The sequence below is a fragment of the Filicampus tigris genome, chromosome 13, assembly GCF_054856515.1.
Source record: "Filicampus tigris isolate MCC_2025a chromosome 13, RoL_Ftig_1.0, whole genome shotgun sequence".
Taxonomy (NCBI): Eukaryota; Metazoa; Chordata; class Actinopteri; order Syngnathiformes; family Syngnathidae; genus Filicampus; species Filicampus tigris.
This window is the reverse complement of record NC_141229.1, coordinates 6,231,850-6,255,086: the sequence shown is the minus strand read 5'-3', so window position 1 is coordinate 6,255,086 and position 23,237 is coordinate 6,231,850. Positions and strand designations below refer to the sequence as shown.

The following is a 23,237-nucleotide window of genomic DNA, read 5'->3' as shown; positions in this document are numbered from 1 at the left end:
ACTGATAAAGCTTCTCGCTCATTCTCTGAATTCTTTCCAATGGAAACAATGTTAACGCTGATCCTGGCGTGTCGGCCGAGTCTGACCTGACGACCAGTCGATAATACTGGCGACTGGTTGTCCACATTAAAATGTCTTACTTGAACACACACACGTATAAACACACACAGCTGCTTCTTAAAACCAGTCCCCGCGTAACATCTATCCAAGAGTTTCCTTGTAGTAAGTCATGTAGGGAAGGAGAAGACTTGTCTGATGTACTCTTTTTACAATCTTTTTACATCCTTTCCCAAACTTTTTAAGTCACAGACTTCATTTCACATCCCGACAGACAGTGACGAAGCTACGTGATGGCCAAAGCCCACGGCCACTCCACACCTTAGGGAAGAGTTGAATACCTAGCTGTGACTGTGGATTTGTGCAAGGTTCTGGTTATGTTTGCATTTTACTTCATGAAACCCTGTGAATAATATGATAAACAATGACTTCTCAGTTCGAGGCAGTTAAGACCATGCGACACTTGCAGGCACCAACTCATGCGTGCATGGCCGCCAGGTGTGATGTTGTCACCCTGGCCACACCACTGAAAAAAATTCTTGTCGCACCACCTCTCCACCACTCCTTTCGGTAAACCTGCACAATCTAATACAGTCTTTCCCAAACCTTTTAAAACCGCACACCCCCTTCAACGTCCTAACCGAGTTCCCATGCTTCCTCCTGTGTGAGAAGCAACAGTCTTCAGCTTCCAGGACATGTTGCTAAAGAAGAAGGGAAAACATGTTATTTATAATCTCTCTGGAAAAGGCCCGCATAGTGTACATCTGTGGCACTGTGAACAACATGAAGATAGACTCGGAACATGAGAAGTGAACAAGTGGAGGAACTGATATTTGTGCTAATCTGACAGTATGCAGGCAGGCTAATTCCTGGTTCATGGAGTATTACATAAAATGAGACTGTACCATTTTTGGTTGTGTGGGTTGAATCGTTGTTTCATCTCTCTGTAGGTGTTACATCCTTAATTGCTTGTTAGTTCAATACTAATGTGGCTCATATTGCCGGAGACAAAATCCTTGTGTGACTTAGCCAATAAAGGTGATTCTGATTTTGATCCTGATTAAAACATGATCTAAAAAAGAGGCGGTGAGTCGTTTCTTTTCTTTTTTTTTGCGATCAGTCTCCTCTCACATGAATTGTTCTTCTTACTGCTATTGGCTAATGTTAGCTCGCCGTGTTGCTTTTGACTTCAATTTGGACACTGCAGTATCATACTCAGTAGTCTTCACTTCGCTGAAGCAATCCGTTTTCTGTGTATGAGTTGTAATTGATTAATTTCCAATAATTATTCCCATCCCCGCAAAATTGGCAAAATGATGTTTCTTTTTTTCCCGTATTAAAAAAATGTGGACCAATAACACAGTGTCTTTACCCTGCCCTTCCACACAATAAAGGCACAGTATTCACCATGTTTTGGTAAAACCTCAAATGAACAACTGGCTCGCTCATTTTCATGCCGTGTTACTTTTGTTCCTCCGTCAGGTTAATCTATCGTCTGAACTGGTCAAAATCTGCAGAATGGATCGGATGATGACGATAATAATGACGTTGATGTATAGCTCTGTACTCCAACATAGCCTTTTAAAGCAGAGTTTGTGTCATTTGTTTCTCCTACCCACCGCAACACCGCTCTACTGTTACACATGACGTCAGCATGTAGAGATGTGATGTGTGTGTGTGTGTGTGTGTGTGTTGTGAGGGAGTCAAAGAGACAGGCTGACAGACAGGCTGGAAGAGAGAGAGAGAGAGAGAGTGCACTTAGTCAAACTCAAGACTTTTCCATGACCTTGCTCCCTGTGGCATGCACTCTATCTGATAGACCAGAGCGAACCATACGAGCCTTATCACTCACTGTACAGGTCATTCCAGAATTGGGGCACAATTTGGGCAATTTATTTTACAATATTTTGTTATGTTTAAGAAAAACAGGTGATGAATACTGTATTGTATGATTTGATTCATCCAGCTCAATCGTCAAAAATACACTTTTCTTGAGATGTTTTTTTTTTTATTTCATATATTTTGCTGAGTTTGGTGCGGCCCTGTTACACATGCTCGGGGACTTAAAAAAAACCTGTTTAAAAAATACCTTTACAATTAAATAAAGTAACATTTTATGTGAATACTATTTTTATTTTAGTATGCACTGTTCCACCAACATTTTCTGTTGGAATGTGCTTCAAAAGTCAAACTAAATTCGCAAGACAAAAAGAACAAACAAAATTGGGAACTGGATAGGAAAGCGTCCAAAAATTGTTTTTAAAGATAAAGTCAACCCAAATATATATTTTTCAAGAACATGTTTTCTGCAAGCCTACTAATTGAAACAAGGCATTCTGATACATATTGTGTTTGTGGAATAAGAGTTAATCAACCTGTTTTTAGCCATCTCTGGGGGCGGCCATTTTGTCACTTCTGTCGAAAAAGCAATACAGTACGGTGGGTTGTTTTCACCGACTACGGCGCGTTGCATCTGGAAATGCCCGGATGTTCGGATTTGCCAATTGATTTGAAAACATCACTTCCTTGTCCCGACCCCACCACTACTGGCAAGTAGTTATGCTTTATTTTAGTTTTAAATAGTTGTATAAGACACCGGTTACCTAATTTTTACACTTGTTCGGCAGTTAAGAATGTAAAAATGTGACTTAAAACGTGGTCTGTACAGCTCTTTACTCTGGAACAGATGTATTCACTTTACATTATTTCCTATTGGATCATTTAGCCTTAAGACATTTGATCATACGGTTTTGTGCCACAAAAAACAAACATTCATACATATTTTTTTCCCTCTACATTTAATCAAATTTCTTGAATAAATGCAGAAAAGCCGCATGAGTTCACGTTGGACTGGACATGCCTGTTATGTAAGTCAACGTGGGAAAGACAAGAGTGACTTTTTTTGGGCATCGCTTCTCGTCTCCTTTGAGTCTATTGATAGCACTTTGAACTTGTTTTTTGAGAGAAGGACAAAAACATTTGTTATATTTAACATTCTTCCCTTTCACGGCCCCTGTAAGTCTTCTCGTCTTACCGCCGTGTTTCCTCACCACGTCCCCAGGCCTTGCACCTGCGATACCACTGCTCCCTTTTAAAGCTTCTCTTTGTAGTTTTGCCATGTGTTATATCGGTGCATTTATCTAGCCCGTGTCCCTCCGTGCACCCCTCCGTAGTCTCAAAGTAAGACGGATTAAAGTGGCGAGGACATAAGCTGCCTATTTAAATCAACACGTATGGCTTTTCAGTCTGGGGCCCACTGTACACGTACTAGTATATAATACTGAGACAACTACTCAATAATGTAAAAGTGCTTTCATGTCACTTTTCCGCTGCAAAGTAACGGCTCGGGTTTCGATGTCACAAAAGTACTGTGAAAAACACTGCACACTGAACGCATCATGAACCTACAGCAAGAATGTAGGTAACTGAGATCCTCCAGTATTGACTTCTCTGCATAAGGGGACATATTTTATCCGAGAGGAAGGAAACTGAGGTGATTATTGAAAAAGGGCTGTGGCAAAGTGAAGGCTATGAAGTATAATGCTGCAGTGTCTAGAGCTAAGTCAAAGCAACAGGGAAATTAATAGCCTTAAGGACACACATTTTATCAAAGAACACATCTGACAACTTGTCTGTGTTTCCACCACATGCGCATAGGTTATCAAAGAAACATTTGTTGCTCTTTGGAAGGTCATGGGGGAGTCTCGAAACAGCAAAAAAAAAAAGTACTGTATACATTTAGCTTTATCTACAAATTACTACTATCTTTGAAAGTATCTGTACTTCATACATTGACATAAAACACAAAAGGACTGGAAATTAACATAATTGATCTTTTTGAATGACTTTAAATCCAGATCGAGCACTTGAGACAGCCTCCTTAACCTGTAACTGCTTCATCTAATTTACATGTCATTTTATATTGCGTTGAAACTGTAACTGTTTACTTTTTGCAGACATGAATGACATTTTTGTGCGTTTGTGTGTGTACGTGTTGTAGTAGATACAGTAATCCACTCGTGAGTAAGGACGAAACAGCACCCCCTGTCGAAGGCCGGCTGCGGTAACAGTTGGAAGGGAGCAAGTTGAGAGGTCGTGTTAGCAACGACGTGACACTGCTACAATGTTTATTTCATTTTCCCTTTAATCCAGCTATCAAAAATCCCACCGAGGAAACGGCGCTCGGCTGTTTTTCACCCCCAAATCGGGCTCTCTTGTTTTCAAAGGGACCGCTTGCCGGATAGCTTCCGTTAGCCCAGCAGGTTGCTATGTCGCAGGGAAGCGGTTGGACGGACTCGTCTGAGCTACAACTCTTTTTTTGAAAAGCACCTCAAAAGGTGAGTTTGTTCACACCTGACAGCTTGACGTACGTCCTGTAAGCTACTCGCCGCGTATGTTGGCTGAACGGCAGAGAGTAACAAACTATTTCTTTTTTAGTTTAATTCGCCTAGTTAGCTTAGCATTCGGGTGAGGCCAGATAGATACTGAAGCAACACTTGGTGGTGGAGTGGGCACATCATAAACTGCAGATCCGATTCGGATGACGTTGATGGAGTCAGTTTGTGTCTTGTTTTCAAAAGTGATTCACGTTTTGAGGAATGTCGTTTACAATTTTAGCAACCACCCCACTTACTATTTCTTTCAACACTAGAATCAGCCGTCCTTATCTCATCTTGAAGTCACGCCCTAGCCACCTGTTCTCAAACTTTTTTCACTGGGTTGTTTTTGCCATTGTTTTCGTATGTTTGAACATTAACGTTGTTTCGAAGCATAGGAAAAATATAAATTCCTTAAATAATAGTTATTTTGAAATGCATTGCTCATAAAAGTTAAATACAACGGAACTGCTATTAAATGCACTCCACTGTAATGGATTACAGATGATGTAAGCAACTGTAAAATTATGCAGTTTGAACATTTACTTAGTGCAGTGTTTCTCATTTATTTTCTGTTACGCCCCCCTAGGCGGAAGAAAACATCTCAGGGGACCGGCCATTTTGTCACGTGCTGTCGACTGAAAATTACGTCAGAGTTGCTCCAGTAGCAACCAATCACGGCTCACCTTTTTTCTGAAGCTGAGCCATGATTGGTTGTTACCTGAAGCCTGAGCAACTGTGGTGTCATTTTCAGTTGACAGCAAGTGACAAAATGGCCGCCGCCTGAGATGGACAAAAAAACGAGTGGATATTAGTACTCAGCTCATATTCCACAAGCATAATATCAATCAGATTACCGTGTTGAGACTAGTAAGGGCTGCATAGAACATATTATTGTAAAGAAAATTTTTGGGTTGATTTGCCTTTTTAACATTAAAGGAAAGAAAAAAAGCAATACAGATCAACTTACAACAAAGAATAACTTTGTTAACGTTTTTTTTTTTTTTTTTAGTCTGCAACAGAAAAGGTTTGAAGTGTATCAATTTGCTTGAAATTTCAAAAATAAATAATGTGAGTGTGTCATTGTCACCTGCGGCATTCGCCACAACAAGGATTTATTATTTACAGCACCAAAAGGCACAATACTTGACCAGGATTCTACCTTTGGCCACAACGTGAGGCGTGATTCTAGTGAAATTAAGCCATTTTAAACTAAAAATTACAATTCACCGTAATTCGGAGCATAAGTTTTGTATTCAACTGTAATTTCTTCGCTGCTGTCAACACGATTATGGAACGGATGCCAGTCTGAGCTCTACTGTTCTTGGTCGCGGTTTTGTAAAACAAACTTCCCCAAAAGTGCGACTTATGTTTTTTTTTTCTTTGTCACTATGCCTTATTGACCGGTGCGACTTATACTCTGGAGTGACTTATTGTCTGAAAAATACCGTAATTATCTTTGTTTTATGTTTAGCTTCACAGTTAAGGACCCTGTAAAGTGAATTGTTGAAAACATGTACAATGACTGAGAACTCTGTAGTAATTAATTTGTGGAGATATAGCATTAAACCTTTTCATTATTTCAGTTAGGGTGAAACGAATCCTTGAGTATTTTGTGTAGCTAGAGTAAAAAAAGGGTCTTGAGAATTTTTTTTTTCTGCCTCATGTTCTGCCTGTTTATTTGGTCTGCACCGTCTGCGAAACAAGTCAAGCCAGCCACAACAACAGCTGTTCATACTTCAAGCTGCAAAGGCCAACTTCAAAATAAAAGAATACCAAATAATAAATGGACATCAATGCCTTGCTAGGTTTTTATTTTGAAGTTGGCCCATGCAATGCGTGGCTGCGTGTTAATGTACTGCATAGGATGAACAATCATGGTGATGGCTGGCTTGACGTGAATAAGCAAAAAAACATAAAAAAAAAAAAATAAATGACAGGCTTGTCTTGTATGTTGCCAAAAATGGTCCACAATCAAGCGGAAGTGGTAGTAAAATCGACCAAGGCCTGAGGGTTAAATGGAGCTGGGTGAAGCATTTGGATCCACATGTTGCGTCCTCCAGCTATTGGCGGCCGCGTTATGACGCACCACCGCAGGGCGTATCCAGTATGACACATGCAGCGCACGTCAGCACTGACATGTTTGGCCTTTTAGGTACAACCTTTGAGAGAAAATAAATGTACTTCTGATTGGAGAGCTGCCAGCGGTCATTTAGCTGCCTGGCTCTGCAGTGTAATTGATAGTTTAAGACTGATTGAGTGCTTGTTCAAGCAAGTGAGTTTTTTTTTTTTTTTTTTTTTTTACCCCTCACCACCTTTTTATATATTACCCGTTTAGTTTATCCACAGACCTCTGAAAGAAATGTGTAATTACACACAAATCGAGGATTTTAACTTGGTTTCAAAATGCAACAAAAACGCAATGGTCCATTGTATTTTGAGATGTTTGATAGAGCGGGACCTTGTCTTGCATTTGAACCAATGTAAGATTTTATTTCATTCTATTTAAAAACGTAATTTTTTTGCGCGCTGTGTTGCGAGTCAAAATTTGATTCGCAAGCAAATGTCAAATACGCCGTAATTATTAAATGTTACTAAAACGGTAAAACCCGTATAGTTAACTCATTCACTGCCATTGACGAATTTATTTGTCTTTTCGCAGTCCAGCCATTCAATCCCAGGAACCTATTTATATATTTTTTTTCAAATTCTTTTCAAACGTTGCTCAAAACGACCAATCACGGCTCAGGTTCAGAAAACAAGTCAGCCGTGATTGGTCGTTGTGAGCAGTTGTGATGTCATTTTCAGTCGAAAGAAGACAAAATGGCCGCCCCCAGTGATGGCTAAAACCGAGTGCATTTTGCTGCTTAACTTATATTCCACAAACGCAAAATTATTCCGAATGCCGTGTTTCAACTAGTGGGCCTCGTGGGAACGTATTCTTGAAGAAAAATATGTTCGGGTTGACTTTAGTCTTTAATAAGAGATGGCTTTTTGTGTTGCTAAACTTGTTTTTCTTATTTTATTTTAAGTGTGCGCGATACAGATTTGACCATGCATTGTAATTTATAGCTATGATGTTTCTGGAAAAAAAAAATCCACCTGTTGCTGAACCTAACCCTTAATTCATACACATTGCAAAATATATTACCATATTATGTATAATATTATTATCATTATAAAACCTGTTGTGTTAGACAAAAAACGAGTGCAGATTTGGAATCAGCGCAAAAAAAAATCATCTAGAATAGTTTACTTACATCTCTGATTAAAAACATCATTTTAAAAATGTGTTGACCAGTCGTATTGTTCATGCCTCACATTTTCCATCATTAATATCAGTACTGCCTGCTTGCAGTTTATTTTTTCCCTTAATAAACCTTCAGAGTTTTCTCGCTTGCCACACAGAGTCTTGCTGCGTCATGCTGCTTTCGATGTGTGTTTGTGTGTGTAGGTCTAGAACGAGTGCTTATATATATGTGTGTGCGCCCATGGCGATAATTGAGGTGGAAAGGTGCGAGCTGCAATGCGCACCTGCTGGATGAAATAAGTCCCCGTTGCGTCGGCTCTGGACTCACCGCGTCAGCGAGGCCTTATCAATTCAACACTCTGCAGGCCCTTTTCACCTACGCTCGGCAATAATTGACTGGCAGCGCCGCTACGTTTACGACTGCCCAAGGTTATTTGAAACATTTAATAAGTGGCACACTTGCAAGTTATGCATTTACATGTTGGTGTGGTGCTTTTTAGTAGTGGTTTACCTGAAATAAACCTACCCCAAGTTAACTTCTATCAATCAGACGTTGTTTTAAGAAACCGTTTTCTCTTAAATTGTCTTGGAAGCGTTAAAAGTGGTTAAGCACCGTATGGTGAAACCATGAGAACAATTAAAGCTCGGAGCAAGACCCTTGCACGCCAGCAAAAATTGAGAGGTACGCCGGACGGACAACTTGTTTGAGGGGAAATCGGAGCGCACCAAGATGGATTACTCCATCTATGCCAGTAAGGTGCTCCTATGAGTCTCTTTCTTACACAAGATGTTTGATCAAGATCTGACCATGCAGAGCTGATTTTCACGTCGACTTCATGCTGAGTTTCATGTCTTATGGCGAGTCATCAATTTTTGCCACCATGCTCAGTCCACATCCGAAGGCTAAAACTTTGCGCTCTAAACAATTCAGCGACACAGAACCGTCCAGTGCACAGTGTTCAAATTTGGTAGCGATCGGATAAAATCTCTATTACTAGTTCATCTTCGAAATGCACATGGAAAAGATGCTCAAAATGGCTGCTTCTGACCAAAGCGGTGGAATTCTTGTCTTTTCTGGAATTTGTTTTTGCGGCTTTTTTGGTGGGCCTATTCATGAAACTTGCTTCAGGGGCTCAATTTTCAAAATCTCTCAGGGTACATCATTGAAATACACGTGGAAATGGCTAAAAAAAAAGACCCCAAAATGGCTGCTTCTAACTAAAGTGGCAGAATTCCTGTGTCTTTAGAGGAATTGGTTCTTGAGACTTTTTTGTGGGTCTACCCATGGTGTGTTTGTGCTGCACGCAAACAGTGGCATGATAGACATGCCTATCTAATTTCATGCTGGCAAATGAAACGTATTTCAGGGGCTGATTTTCCCCAAAATCTAGGTGTAGTCCATCTTGTAAGGGCACAACGACAGTAAAATGGCTGCTTCAAACCAGAATGCCTGACTTCCTGTGTCTTTTCAGGCATGGGTTCTAAGACTTTTTTTTGTGCGTCTGCTCATGGTGTACATGTCTACCAAATTGAAATCATTCAGGAAGGACCGGAACATATGTAAGAATAAGAACTGACAAAGAGAAAGCAGAACCAATTAAGAAATATCTGGCGTTCCTCAACCATATCTCTCAGATCGTAGATACAGATCTCCAAGACAACTGTTAAACCGGTCCTACAGTATGGGGTTTAAACTTGGGACAACCACTGTACAACATCACTAGAAAAATCCAGGCATTTATTTACTCTTGCCTACGAGGAATCCATGATCCAGATGTGATCAGCCACCAGGAGTTATGGGAAAGGACAAATCAGCAGTCTTAAGAAAAGGAAAGGATGCAGTGTCACCCTTGGAAAACCAACTCAAAACCTCACGAGGGTAGTCCTTGAGGCTGACATTCATAGGTTTGGCGCAGAGATTGGCACAGAACTGGCCTGGTTGTCGGAATCTTGTTGGTGGCCTGCGTTCCAAGAGAGATGATAAGAATCACAACAGCAGCGACAAGTAAAACCGGCTTCAAGGGCTGAATCTTCGAAATCTCCCATAGTTTGTTTTTCAAGGCAAATGGCCAGTTTAACCCTACAATGGCCACTTAAAAGCAAAACAGCAGACAGACAGTTCTTGAGATGTTTTTTGTGGGTAAAGCAATTTCACGAGGACGTATTCACCCGTACCTTTGAAGGCGTGCACCGTTCTGTGGTTAAATCCTAACCGAGCTCAAGTCTCAGGAATTTGTAGAGTTGAAGTTCTTTATTCGATCACTGGCGGTAGTCCCCACAACAATTCTGAATTCCTCAATCATTCGACATGTCGACGGGTTGATAACACTATAAATGGATTGTTTTAAAACAGTGTGTTTGGCGGTACAGTATGTGATTTTTACCTCTCGCATACAGCACTGAGCGCCCCATCTGACAATGTTGAGTAAAGCGCATGTCCCACGAGTGTAAAATGACCTCTGGCATGCCGGTGAGATGCCAAGGGATTGTCATGGGCACTTAGAGATGAGTTGCCTCTCATCCGTTGCGTAACAATCGCAGGTCCTGTTTCTTGGTTTTGATTTCACAAGGATCACCGGCTTCCCTTCCCCCCCCCACCCCACCATTCATTAGGGATCCAATGGCCATGCGGCGTTTGTTCTATGTGGCGACTACTGCTATGAAGCAACTTTGAAAAGACCTTAATAACAGATGTTGGGTTATTGGCCTGGTGTCATCTCCAATTGATATTTAGCACAACATTCTAGCGCAAAGTTACATTTAGGCTTCTTTGACACACATAATCATATATGAGACGGACGGGTTCCACACGGCGGCTCACGCCAACATGACGGACATCATATGTTGTCGCTGTCCTGTGTGGGTGTGGCCGTGGAAAAACGAGCAACCATTTGGGGTACAGGAGACCTGTACTTGTGCGGTTGAAATTTTCTGTTGGTTAACGTTTGTATAGCAAGCATTCAAGATAAAAGAACTGTCAGAGGTTTGCGCAGGACATTTCAGCAACATTCTTTCATTCTAACTAGGGACCTCATTAGGGCCCTCTTGTACTTGAGCAATTGTCTCACAAGAGAGCCTAAAGTACAGAATGTGATGTTTTGATTGAGCCCATGAGTCAATTAGGCAGGTTGTTAACAGTGGAAAAGATAACCTCTGTTTCAACCAGACAGCACAGATTGGTACAGTGCCTTGTAAGTTTCCATTAGGGCTCAGCGATGTCATTGTTCTGACAGCAATTGCCATTTTGATTCGATTCGATTTTTCCACTGTTTGTGGGTAAATGCATCGGAAGAGCAACTGAACAGCATTGAGTGTCCGTAATCAATCATCTGTTTCGCGAAGCATGACCAACGTCCGTGGATGTTTTGACTTGAGGCGTTGAAGCTAATAGATGTGTTCTTTTTTGTTTTGGTCTTCGCAGATGGCTGTGTCGGTGCGGGGCTTGTATTTTGTACTGACCCTGTTCTTGGCCAGTTTCTTTGGGAGCGTCTTCATGCTGGGTCCCGTTTTGCCCCTCATGCTGCTGTCCCCCGCCTGGTACCGCTGGATCACCGATCGCATCGTCGCTACCTGGCTCACCCTGCCTGTGGTGCGTATGCCTGCTCGGCTCTCACTTGACCTACTTGCGACTGGCTCGTGATGTATAGTCTTGAATTCAGACCTTTTTTTTTTTTTTTTTAACACAAGCTGTTGGCTTTATCTTTTCCTCCATCCAGCTTAGTTTTTAAAGCGGAAGTCAACCCAAACATATTTTTTTCAGGAATATGTTCCCAGCAGGCCCACTAGTTGAAACACAGCACTCTGATTAATTTTGCGTTTGTGGAATATAAATTAAGCAGCAAAATGCACTCGTTTATTTAGCCATCTCTTGGGGCGGCCATTTTGTCTTCTGTCGACTGAAAATGACATCACAACTGCTCACAACGACCAATCGCGGCTGACCAGTTTTCTGAACCTGAGCCGTGATTGGTCGTCGTGAGCAGTTGTGATGTCATTTTCAGTCGACAGAAGACAAAATGGCCGCCACCAGAGATGGTTAAAAACGAATGGATTAACACTTATTCCACAAAGGCAATATTTATCAGAATGCCCTGTTTCAACTAGTGGGCTTGCATAGAACATATTCTTGAAAAAAAAAAAAATTTAAGTAGAACACTTCTAACCTAAAAGATTGGTGTCCAAGCAATTTTGCGTCTCTCTGCAAGCCAGCCATACATTTTTTTCTGTCCAACAAACAGTCCCTCCTGGAGTTGGTGTTCGGCGTAAAGGTGGTGATCACGGGCGACGCCTTCGTCCCCGGCGAGCGTAGCGTCATCATCATGAACCACCGCACGCGTCTGGACTGGATGTTCCTGTGGTGCTGCCTGCTGCGCTACAGCTACCTGCGTCTGGAGAAGATTTGTCTCAAGGCCGCGCTAAAGGCCGTGCCCGGCTTCGGTAGGTGAACTTTTGAAAACGTGCACTTTGTGAATGGGTTTCTGATAAAAGCGATGATGCTTTCCAGGCTGGGCCATGCAGGTGGCCTGCTTCGTCTTCATCCATCGGCGCTGGGAAAAGGACAAGGAGCACTTGGGGAACATGCTGGACTACTTCTGCGACATCAGAGAACCCCTACAACTGCTACTCTTTCCAGAGGGCACGGATCTCACCGGTTAGCCACCGTCACCTCTTTGGTGTCCATGTTGGCTCACGTAGGGATTTTAGTTATAGATGTATTTAACTACTTTTCTGACTTTTTTTTTTTTGGTGGGCGGGGGGGAGTCAACCCCACCAATATGTTCTATGCAGGCCCACTAGTTGAAACACAGCATTCCGATTAATATTGTGCTTGTGGAATATGAGTTAAGCAACAAAATCCACCTGTTTTTGTTCAGCTCAGGGGGGTGGCTATTTTGCCGCTTTCTGCCGACTGAAAATGACATCACAGTTGCTCAGGGCTCAGGCAACGACCAATCATGACTCAGCTTCAGAAAACAGGTGAGCCGTGATTGGTCGTTACCTGAGCCCTGAGTAAATGTGATGTCATTTTCAGTCGACAGAAGTGACAAAATGGCCGCCCCCCAGAGATGGCAAAAAACGGGTGGATTTTGCTGCTTAACTCATATTTCATAGTAATGATATTGCCTTCTTTCAACTAGTGAGGCTGCATAGAATATATTCTTGAAAAAAAGATGTTTGGGTTGACTTCCTCTTTTAAAGCGATTAGTAAATTGTTACTCATTGTATTACAGTGAGCCATTCATGGGCGATATGGACAGAGCCCTGCTACAAATAGTGAAAAACCGTCTTACACAAAAGATTTGCAATTGCATATAGATGCCACAAGATGGCAGCAAGGTGTTTTTTTTCTATGAGACACAGCAAGCTATGGTCTGACTAATTGAAGCTCATCCCCTCAGTTCAGCAATAGTTGTTTAGCACCAAGATGCCAAGATGTCTTTTGTTACATTTTTATCATGAAACGTGGAACAAACAATGGAGTTACAAGCTTGGTCAAGGAGCAAATTAAACATGTATGACAAGATACCTGTAAGATACTGCTATTCGTGGAGAATAAGGACCGGGCTGGCCTGCGAATAGCAAAAATCTGCCCTATTATAATTGCGTTGGAGGGGAAGCTAATATGTGTTTTCCATGAAAAAAGGGTTGGCTCCCAAAAACAAAACAATAAAAATACTTTATATCTATATTTTCATAAATATTTTAGTTTTATAAATATCTACAGTATATACATTTTTTTAAAATCCAAAATTCGTTTTGAAAATTATCATTGTCTATAAACAAAGGGAAAGTGTAACTGAAAATGAATATTTTTGTGAATAAAATGGGCCATTTAGTTGAAGGCCCAGGCCCCTATTGTCGCCTACACTTCACCTACCTTGGGCCTTTGCGCCAACACTGCTATGCAAACATGGTTCAGCGGTGCTTACGCATAACCAAATGCTTGTCATCACGCTCCTAGAATGCTCTAATGTCAAATGACACCGGCACCTCTAAGCTCTCCCTTAAGCCGAGCAAAGCCCCCCAACTCAGTTTCTTTTATGAGGGGGTGGGGGATGCTAAATTTCTCTTTGCGTGTTGTGATGTCATCTCAGGCGGTCCAGCCAAGTGACATCATAATTGACCAGAAGCTTTAGTTGTAGCTTTTGATGACACACCAATGCGTCTGCTCTTGTTTGGCTTTATCAAGCGCTATAGTGCACCAATCAGTTTCTGGACCGTTTCATTGAATGCTGTTTATTACCATTTTTGTTCATACATATAGTTTACTCTGTACTTTATATGAGAGTGACCAAAAATATATATTAGAAGTGTTAGGTAGTAAATATATAAGCCCCATATTTTTAACATATCAGTCTATCTCAAATTTAAACTTTAAGAAATCAATTTATTTCTTTACATCTTTAACATTTTTTTTATGTTCGTAGGTTTACAAGACAGTGGTAATTATCTATTATTAAATGTAAGAAAAAGAATTGTGTGTGTTCGCATTTCCACATCATTTCAATGGGGGAAAACTGATTTGATCGAAGAGATGAGCGAAGTTTCTCAGGCTTTACAAGCCATTCACCCCCACCACTTTATCGCTTTATAGATGCCATTAATACTTCAATTTTTTTGATACCGCTCTTTTTTTTACATCATTGTGTCGATGTACAATGATATTTTTGGGGGGGTTTGATGCTCTTATAGAGTTTCTCCAAGTCTTTAAATGTACACGAGCGATGCCGCACACTTCCATCTTCTATGCATTACATTGTATGAGAACCATAAGCTCCGAGCGCAGGAGAACTATTCCTCTTTTGCCCTGCCCGAAGGAGCTGCTCTTGTTACATAACGTGACTAATGAGTCACCTTAGAGTTAGTTCCCCGGGAAATGTTTGGTTAATAAACAATCATCTGTCTTTATGTTTATTTCCCCTCTCTCTCTCGCCCTCTTAGTATCTCTTTTACACAAATGTGTGTTTGTGCCAGCCGGAACATCGTTAACCCCCGCCTGTCACCAGCACCACTGTTATTGTCATTACAAGTGTTTTGTTCATCTAAATAGGATAGTTTAATTATATTGTATACAGTACCTTAAGTGTTCCCTCGTTTTTATGCCCAAAGCATGCTGTTCACTGTCAACTTTTCTGTGTTTTCCCCCTTCAGAGAACACGAGAGTGCGCAGCGACGAGTTTGCCGCGCAGCACCACCTGCCCAAATACCAACACGTGCTGCATCCGCGTACCACCGGCTTCACTTTCATTGTGGAGCGATTGCGAAAAGGTTTGCGATGCACAACCGCACCTCCGCCCAAAATGAGCCGCTTGAGATTAACTCATTCACTGCCAGACATTTCCAGATCCTCTTTTACTGTAACGTTTGAAAAAATGTGGAAAAAAAGGTAAATAAGTTACTGGGATTGAATGGCTGGACTGTGAAAAGACAGATATATGCGTCAATGGCAGTGAATGTGTTAATAAAAGAAAAACAGCCTGTCCAAAAAAATGTTTTGTTTTTTTCTATGTGAAAAATGTCTGACATATTATTTAAATGGAGTTCAAAATGCTTGAGACACTAAATTGCATTGTACTCTGACAATTGTCTATGCGTTTGCGACCCAATTTGGGTGCAAAAGTTGAGGAAACATTGGAATAGATTTTGGGAGGCACGTGACCCACCAAAACTTACCCAGCAGTAGCTCCTAGAAAGTTAGAAAAACAAACAGCCTCCAAAGACCCATGCCTGAACTTCAACAGGAAGTCGGCCATTTTGGTTGTGAAGCAGCCATTCAAAAGGAAGTCAGCCATTTTGGTTTGAACCTGCCATTTTGGAGCACATTCCAAGGCGTAAAAGTTTGGAAACAATTTGACCCTGACACCAGTTCCACAGATCAACACCAAATTGGGTGGACATGTCAATTATAACTGGACAACTGGAAAGGTCTCAAGGATCTTTGCTTGAAATGGAACCTGAAGTCAGCCATCTTGGTTTTGAGGCAGCCAATTTGTGGAAAATTCCAGGGCCCAACAGTTGGAAAACTTTAGCTCCTGACATCAGTGTGACCGATCAACATGAAATTGGGGCATGTCTATCACAACAAACGTCTCAAGCACCCATGCCCGAAAGTGAACAGGAAATCATCCTTTTTGGTTCAAAGTAGCCACTATGGGGTCAATCGGAGCTTCTACTTGAGTGAGATCTACTTGTGATTTTTCCTAAATGAGCCCCAGTCGAAAGCTGCTTTGCCATCCCAAGTTTCAAATCATGAATTTGAGTCATACGCTCGAGCTCTATGGCCTATACACGCTTATTCGTCCAATTCCCAGAGAGATGCTGAACCTTTCTAATGTTTCCCGATGAGCTAATCATCCTGGCAGTCCCCCAAACTTCTCAAATACTACCTCTGGCCAGACACTATAACCATCCGAGCAGGTGTTTCAAATGGTGCCTGTGATGTAATTGCCTAATTCAGTCCCCCTTTTCTGTGTGTGGTTTTGATCGGCCTTTATATGTGTGTCACAACTCTTATTTTTTCACTGCATTGCGGCCCAGTGGGTCACGGCAGGTAGAATGTTGATCCTCATTCTTGGAATAACAGGTATAGAGGCTTTTTTCCAATCAGGGGCCATTTGAGTTTTTACAAGAGACCCACGCTAAAACTACCGGCGTCTATTTTAGTTGTGACCAGGGGCGCGATGGTCATCGGCAGATTCCCGGACAGCCGGTCCATTTACGGCCGAAACTGGCACGCATCGGGGCCGGTCTGCTCCACCCTACTCCAAAAAGTGTCAGCGACCCACTTTTGGGTCCTGACCCACAAGTTGAGAACCGCTGCTCTAATTAGCATCGCAGCTATCTTCAAACTTGTAACCAGACTGCCAAACTATTTAAGAGATGACAAGTAGTCACTGTGCCGTTTGATGACATGGTGTCTACTACACTAAAAGTGGACCAGAGGAAGTCAAAGGAACACTAAGGATGCCTTTTGTGGGGTCTCAGGAGTTAAACGCTAACAGAGGGTCGCCGACCATTTTGTCCACGTGTGTGTGTGTGGAGCGTAATCTAATGGAAAGGTACCATTTTGAAGCATGGATATAAACCCTAAAAATGTTGCCTGTGCTCCTAGGAGACAACCTAGATGCAGTGCACGACATCACCGTGGCTTACCCCAAGAACATCCCCCAGACTGAGCGCCACCTCATGCTGGGCCTCTTCCCCCGCGAGATCCACTTCCACGTGCGGCGCTATCCTGTCGCCGCGCTGCCCGCCCCGTCCGATGAACTGGAGTCGTGGTGCCGCGAACGCTGGGCCGAGAAGGAGTCGCGCCTGCAGGACTTCTATTCGGGCCAGCCGCGGGCCTTCGACCGGGAGGGCGCGGCGCGGGTGCCGCCGTGCAAGTCGGAGCTGCGCGTAGCTCTCATCAAAGCGGCCTCGCTGCTCTACTGGAGCGGCTTTATCGCGCTGTGCTTCGCCGGGCTGTGGCTGTGGACTCCCGTCAGGTTGTACTTGCTGGTGGTGGTGGGCGTGTACGTGGCCCAGCAGAAGATGGCGGGCGGGCTGGAGCTGCTCGAGTTGGCCTGCCATCGCTATTGGACCTCCGTGGCCGCCAGCGGGGACGACAAGATGCTGGATGGAAAAACACAGTGAGGCCGATGCTGACTTGGAACACTAAGGATGCCTTTTGTGGGGTCCTCCTTAAGAAAGGGAAATTGCCTACAGGCAGCTTGCGTGACCTCAGCAGGAGACTCAAGAGGGACGTGTTGTCAGCACCCCTCATTTTGTCTCCTTTTATTACCTCCGCCAACTATGGATCGCACCGGACAGAAACATTTTCGTAGGATAACACAATTCCACTGTATTGACTGCATCCGCCGGGCAAGAAACATGCCAACAGATTACAACAATCTAGAACCTGTTTTGACTTTAAATTTTTGCGAGAGGAGACTGAGGGCAGCAAGAAAACAGGTTTGTCTTAGGTTAGTTTTCGAATTCAAAATAGTACTGCGGAAACTATTTAAAAAAAAACTCGTTTTGAGCCCGTCTGTCGGACAAGGGAAAAAATTACAACAGTGGAGGAGAACGATGGTCGCCTGTAATTACTGCAATTTTATCCAGAAGGAGACTGAGGGCAGTGATGAAACAGTCGGGCGCAGCCAAGTAGATGTTAGCATGTGTTTATTTTTGGCATTTCTAAGCAGCGTATGCTCAAATATCGACAATGGCCACCCACATGATATCAACCTCTCAGTTTTGAACCCAGGCTGACCACTAACTAGAAATGATACTTGGTACTACCTGTTTTTGCTAAAAGAGAAGCACCTGTAGCAAATGGTGCCTTGTCCAAGAAGGACAGGACCGAGCAAAGCGGCGTTGAGCCAAGTAGTTTCCGCGCAGTGGAAAAGGGACATGTGGCCACCCCAGAGTTTCAAACTACCAATTTGTCTTTTTGCAACATTTTCTGTCGTCCTTCCTGAAGCAGGAAGACGCCTGCGGCCTGCCAAAACGTTTTCTCCACTTTTACTGACCTTGGCGGAGGTCTGCGCTGCGTTAGTGTCCACCCGAGTTGTCGCGGAACTCACACCACTGCTTGGTTTATTGTTGTCAAGTGTCCGTGTCGAGCTACAAGTGTAAGATCTTCACATTTTCTCTGTAATTTTTTTTTTTTTGTCTGTTTCCCCGGTGTCCTCCATAATGAAGCGAAGCCATACATCCTTCACATTCTCTACAAGGACTCGTCTACGTAAATGTATTTTCAAATACCTCCTACTTGGGTAGAGTTTCGCTTTTATACAAAACATAGGAATGGATTTTTCCCAGGAAGGGGGAAAAAATCTGCTTGTTTGTACAAGTACAAAAGCCAAAGGTGAGCCAGAAAGTAAATACTCTCTGATGAGGGTTGGCCGTAGTTGTTCCTTGAGATTAGAAGCTGATTTTATATATATATATATATATATATTTTTTTTTTTTTTTTGCTTTAGTCTTGAAGCAAATGTCCTTATTGGGAATGTTTTGGAGGGGACTGTGTCGGGATGTTGGGACAACATGACCCTCCCGCCACAGTGGTGGCACAGGAGGACCACCAGACTTGGAGTGGAAAACTGACCCCCCTCCCCGAAGAAGTAATCCCCAGAACAGTTTAAGGCCCACTTCTGTTGTGTGACGCTGATGCGCCGGACGGCTCAAGTCAATTAGCAAATAGCAGCTGAGAAAAAAAGCCGCCTTTGTTGTGCCCAGGAAGGGCAAGGTGGCATTCTCAAACACACTTTTTTTTTTGTGCCATGTTCTGGGAATTCAAAATACAGTGGAACCTTGGTTTTCGTTTCGTCAGTGTAAGCTTTTTTTTTTTGAGTTGAGCCGCCATCAATTGAATCCATGGTGGTGAAATATGTCGCAATATAAACGTAAATGTATTAGTGGGTTGTATGGTCCTTTAGCAAAGCTGAATTGTTATAAAAAGAAAAAAAATCTGACCTTTATTATGCACATAAAGATCTGATAAAATTCTGAAAAAATATTGATTATATTACCGTATTTTCCGGACTATAAGATGCTACTTTTTTTTTTCTAGGTTTTGAACCATGCGGCTTAAAGACCCGTGTGACTATTTTGTGGATTTTTCTTCCACCACTTCACTTCAGTCATTTATATTTGTTTCATACTATATTTTGTATGTAAAACAATAGGTATTCTCCATCAAATGTATTTTTGGTTCATATTCTTGGGTGCCTGGAATGGATTCATTGGCTTCACATTATTTCATATGGAAACAGTTGCTTCAGTTTTCGTACGATTCTGTTTTGAATCAGTCATTCTTGAAGGAGATTGATCACGAAAACAGAGGTTCCACTGTATGGGAAATCTGTCCTCTTTGTTTTTTTGCCTCGAGACAGCAGCTTTTTGTAGCAAAACTTGGGCGAATCAGCAGACCGCCAACATGGCGACAAACAATCTTTTTAACACAGTCAAGCAAGATTCGTCGTATGTCCTCAAATAGTGGTCACAGGTGTTTGTAGACTGTGCAAGCATTATTTGTACAATCCATTAATTAAAGAAAAAATATGAACAGTTTCTACATCCATTTTTAATAGAATCCCCGCCTATTAGTAGCATTTACAAACTACAGTTTAAAAGAAAATTCCAAGGACTATTGTTCCCTAGTTCATTATTGTGGATGCGCACAACAAACTCCACACAAGATTCATAGGTGCTGCTGTTTTGGTCAGCGGGTTGAAAAAAGGAGGCAACTTGTAAATGTCTATTTGAGGGAAGTGTTTATGTGTCTCAATGCCGAACCCCACGATGGCGTCAATTCAAGGTAAGGCCACTATATGAGGATATACGCTGGTTGTCTGTTGGGAAGATGAAGTTTGGAGCCTCTGTGCTTTCCAGTCACTGTGATTAAATCGACATGAAACACTGTAAATCCGCTTAAATGTATTACATGTCTTTATTATTATTGTGTCTTGTTATTTGTTACCACTAAATTGCTGATGCTGGACCTCTTAAATTGACTACCCTCAGGTACTGTAAACATGGTGAGTTGATGGGGAAAAAAAAAAAAGAATATACCAGATTAAATGAACTCAGACTCCATTCAAAAGTCTCTATTTGTGTGTCTGTAATTTATTGCAGTCTTTTGATTTTTCTTTGAATTTAACATTTTTGGCGAGGCATCAATCATTCCAGAACGGAGCAGCCTCAACAGAGGATGTTTAGAAGATTGAACGCAGGAAGTGACGGCGAGTTAACTCAAGCGTTCGCTACGTCACGCGACAGGGTGAGTCATTTTACTGTATTTTAGTTTTATTTGGCTGATTTGATATAATTTGTGTTAACCCCTGTATTCTTCTTTTTTTTTACCCCAAACATTCTTGTATAAGCATCATATCCAATGCATAAAATCACCACTATTAGTGCTGTATTCGTGAGCTGAATGAGGAGTTTTGTGGTTATGAATCCCACTAGTGTTCTAGGCATGACACACCCTGCTGCAATATGATTGGCTGCTGTACTCGGGCAGGTGAATGCAGCAGCCAGTTAGACAGCCGCGTTGCTTGTCCTGGCTAGAACACAAGTGGGATTCATCATAACGCCTCAATGAACAGTACAATATATCATTCTGTCTGTCTTATACTACCCCCTTGTGGCCAAGGTGGTCACACCAAAAGGTGCAGCATTTGAATTGAGACTGCCAAAACCTCAAATTCTTTTCCATTCTATTTATGTCATTGTTGTATTTTTTTTTAATTAAGTGCAGTATTATGGAGTGCTATTTTTACCTCATTAAAATACGCATTGCAAACATTTTTTTTGGGGGGGGGGGGGGGCTAACAGATTAAAAGCATTACATTCATTTCAATGGGAAAAGATGATTTGAGATGAGTGTTTTCAGTTACATGCATGGCCACTGAACAACATTTTTTGAATTTTTTTTTTTTGAATTTCACTTATCTACAGATTTTATTTTCATGCAATTATTTAATTACTGAATATATTTAATTATATTTCATCAATTACATATAAATTTTTTTCAACCTCCTTTTCATGTAGTTGTATTAGAAAGTTTATGCATTCATTTGATTTTAAATCATTTAGTATTTTTATTATTACATTAAAATAATCAGATTTTGCTTTGCTTTAATTTGCTTTCAGTTTGTTTCTATTTAGTGGCGTTCACGTTAACATTCTGAGGAACAGCTCTTTATTCTCTTGCTCTTTTCTCTTTTTTGCATGGAATGAGTCTGAGTGTTTTGGTGTGTTACACAACAGCGTAGGTCTCATTCCCCCTCCCTCCCCAACTGCAGCCAAGCAAAAAAAAAAAAAAAAAAAAAAAAAAAAGGTCAGGAGCTTTGAAGGTGAAGTGCAGTCACCATAGTAACAAATGTTGTCTCCGCTGTCGTCTAGCAACGGGATGTGCAGTGATGTCAATGGAAAGCATGCTATTTTCTCCCTGCTGACAGAATGTCTCTGCTTTGCTGTGTGTGTGTGCCGGCACATGTACGCCCTTGCTAAGGGAATGGAAAAGGGGCTACGATGGTGACATCCCCTGGAGTCAATGATAAGCTAAAATATCCCCCCTGGGACGATGAATCATGTGCCAATTAAGGGTCCAATTGATGCGGCTGGATCATTTTGGCAGCCGATAGACAGCAGGATCATCCTCTGCGTTTGGATACAAGCTCAAATTTGACTAAGGCAAGATGTGTCATCACACCGCACATCACTTTACGATGCACGTCCTCCACTATTAATACACTTCTACCAGTGGCGTCACTAGGCCTATTTTAGGGGGGCCCAAACATATATTTTTTCAAGAATATTTTCCCAGCAGGCCCACTAGCTGAAACACGGCATTCTGATTAATATTGTGTTTGTGGAATATGAGTTAAGCAGCAAAATCCGTTTTTAGCCATCTCAGAGGGCGGCCATTTTGTCACTTCTGTCGACTGAAAATGACATCACAACTGCTCAGGTAACGGCCAATCACGGCTAACCTGTTTTCTGAAGCTGAGCCGTGATTGGTCGTTATCAGTTATGGTTATGAGCACTGAGTAGTTGTGATGTCATTTTTAATCGACAGAAGTGACAAAATGGCCGCCCCCTGAGATGGCTAAAAAGCTGGTGGATTTTTCTGCTTAACTCATATTCCACAAACAATATTAATCAGAATGCTGTGTTTGAACTAGCGGGCCTGCTGGAAACATATTCTTGAAAAAAATATGTTTGGGTTGATTTCTGCTTTAAATATGATCATAAATCTGTTGGCTTCCCTTCAATTCAAAGTGTAGGAGGAGGGGCAATTAAATACACATAGACAAAATTGTTGGTACACCTCGGTTAATAAAAGAAATACCCACAGCGATCACAGATATAACTTGAATCTGACAAATGTAATCAAAATTAGTAACAACTAACCAATTGAAGATGAGACATTGCTTTTGAATTATGGTTCTACGGATTTTTTCTTTTTGTTTAAACAGTCATTAAATGACTGTTGTTGAATGCCTTTTAGTGCATTTAAGGGCACTTTATTAAAAGTAATCACATTTTTGGTTAAAAGATTGATATTTAGGCCATTTTTCTTGCTTACAAATGCCAAAAGTGAATCCAATTTGACTCAGAGTATATAAATGTTCCGATGCAGATTTTGTCATGCGGTGCTGTCGTTGCACCCGCAACAATGAAGGCAATGAATAACCCTTGCAACATTAAGTGGGTGTATTTAGGATGAATCATTGTAAATCCCTATTTATAAACCCAATCAAACGTCTTCCCTGTGATTATGATGATTGGAAGAGGGGGGCGGGCGGATTAAAAATCATTTTCCTATTCATTTTCTTTGGCTCCAGGGAGCAACATGACTGGCATGCATTTTGCAGTGACTCTCGAATAATTCTACCCTGTGGAGTGCGTCACACACTCATCAGGGCTGCCCCGGATCAGGTCGTGGTGCTCTACTGCCACCTGCTGGCCCAAGGCCGGCCCTATCCCCAAAATGCCGAGAGGCGAATGAAATCCAACAAACCGTGCTAGTTAGTTCAAGGCACAAAACCACGCATGGAACAAAA

The 23,237-nt window shown here is 41.9% G+C and overlaps 1 protein-coding gene across 1 annotated transcript; it reads left to right on the top strand.

The window, feature by feature from the left end:
* The first annotated feature begins 3,471 nt into the window (after positions 1 to 3,471).
* Positions 3,472 to 20,262, top strand: lclat1 (lysocardiolipin acyltransferase 1). The gene is made up of 7 exons (XM_086049374.1): positions 3,472 to 3,550; positions 4,058 to 4,394; positions 11,105 to 11,272; positions 11,922 to 12,120; positions 12,188 to 12,334; positions 14,836 to 14,952; positions 16,796 to 20,262. The coding sequence occupies exons 3-7, from the start codon at positions 11,105 to 11,107 to the stop codon at positions 17,314 to 17,316; spliced, it is 1,152 nt and encodes a 383-aa protein (XP_085905500.1). The 5' UTR covers positions 3,472 to 3,550; positions 4,058 to 4,394; the 3' UTR covers positions 17,317 to 20,262.
* The last annotated feature ends 2,975 nt before the right edge of the window (positions 20,263 to 23,237 follow it).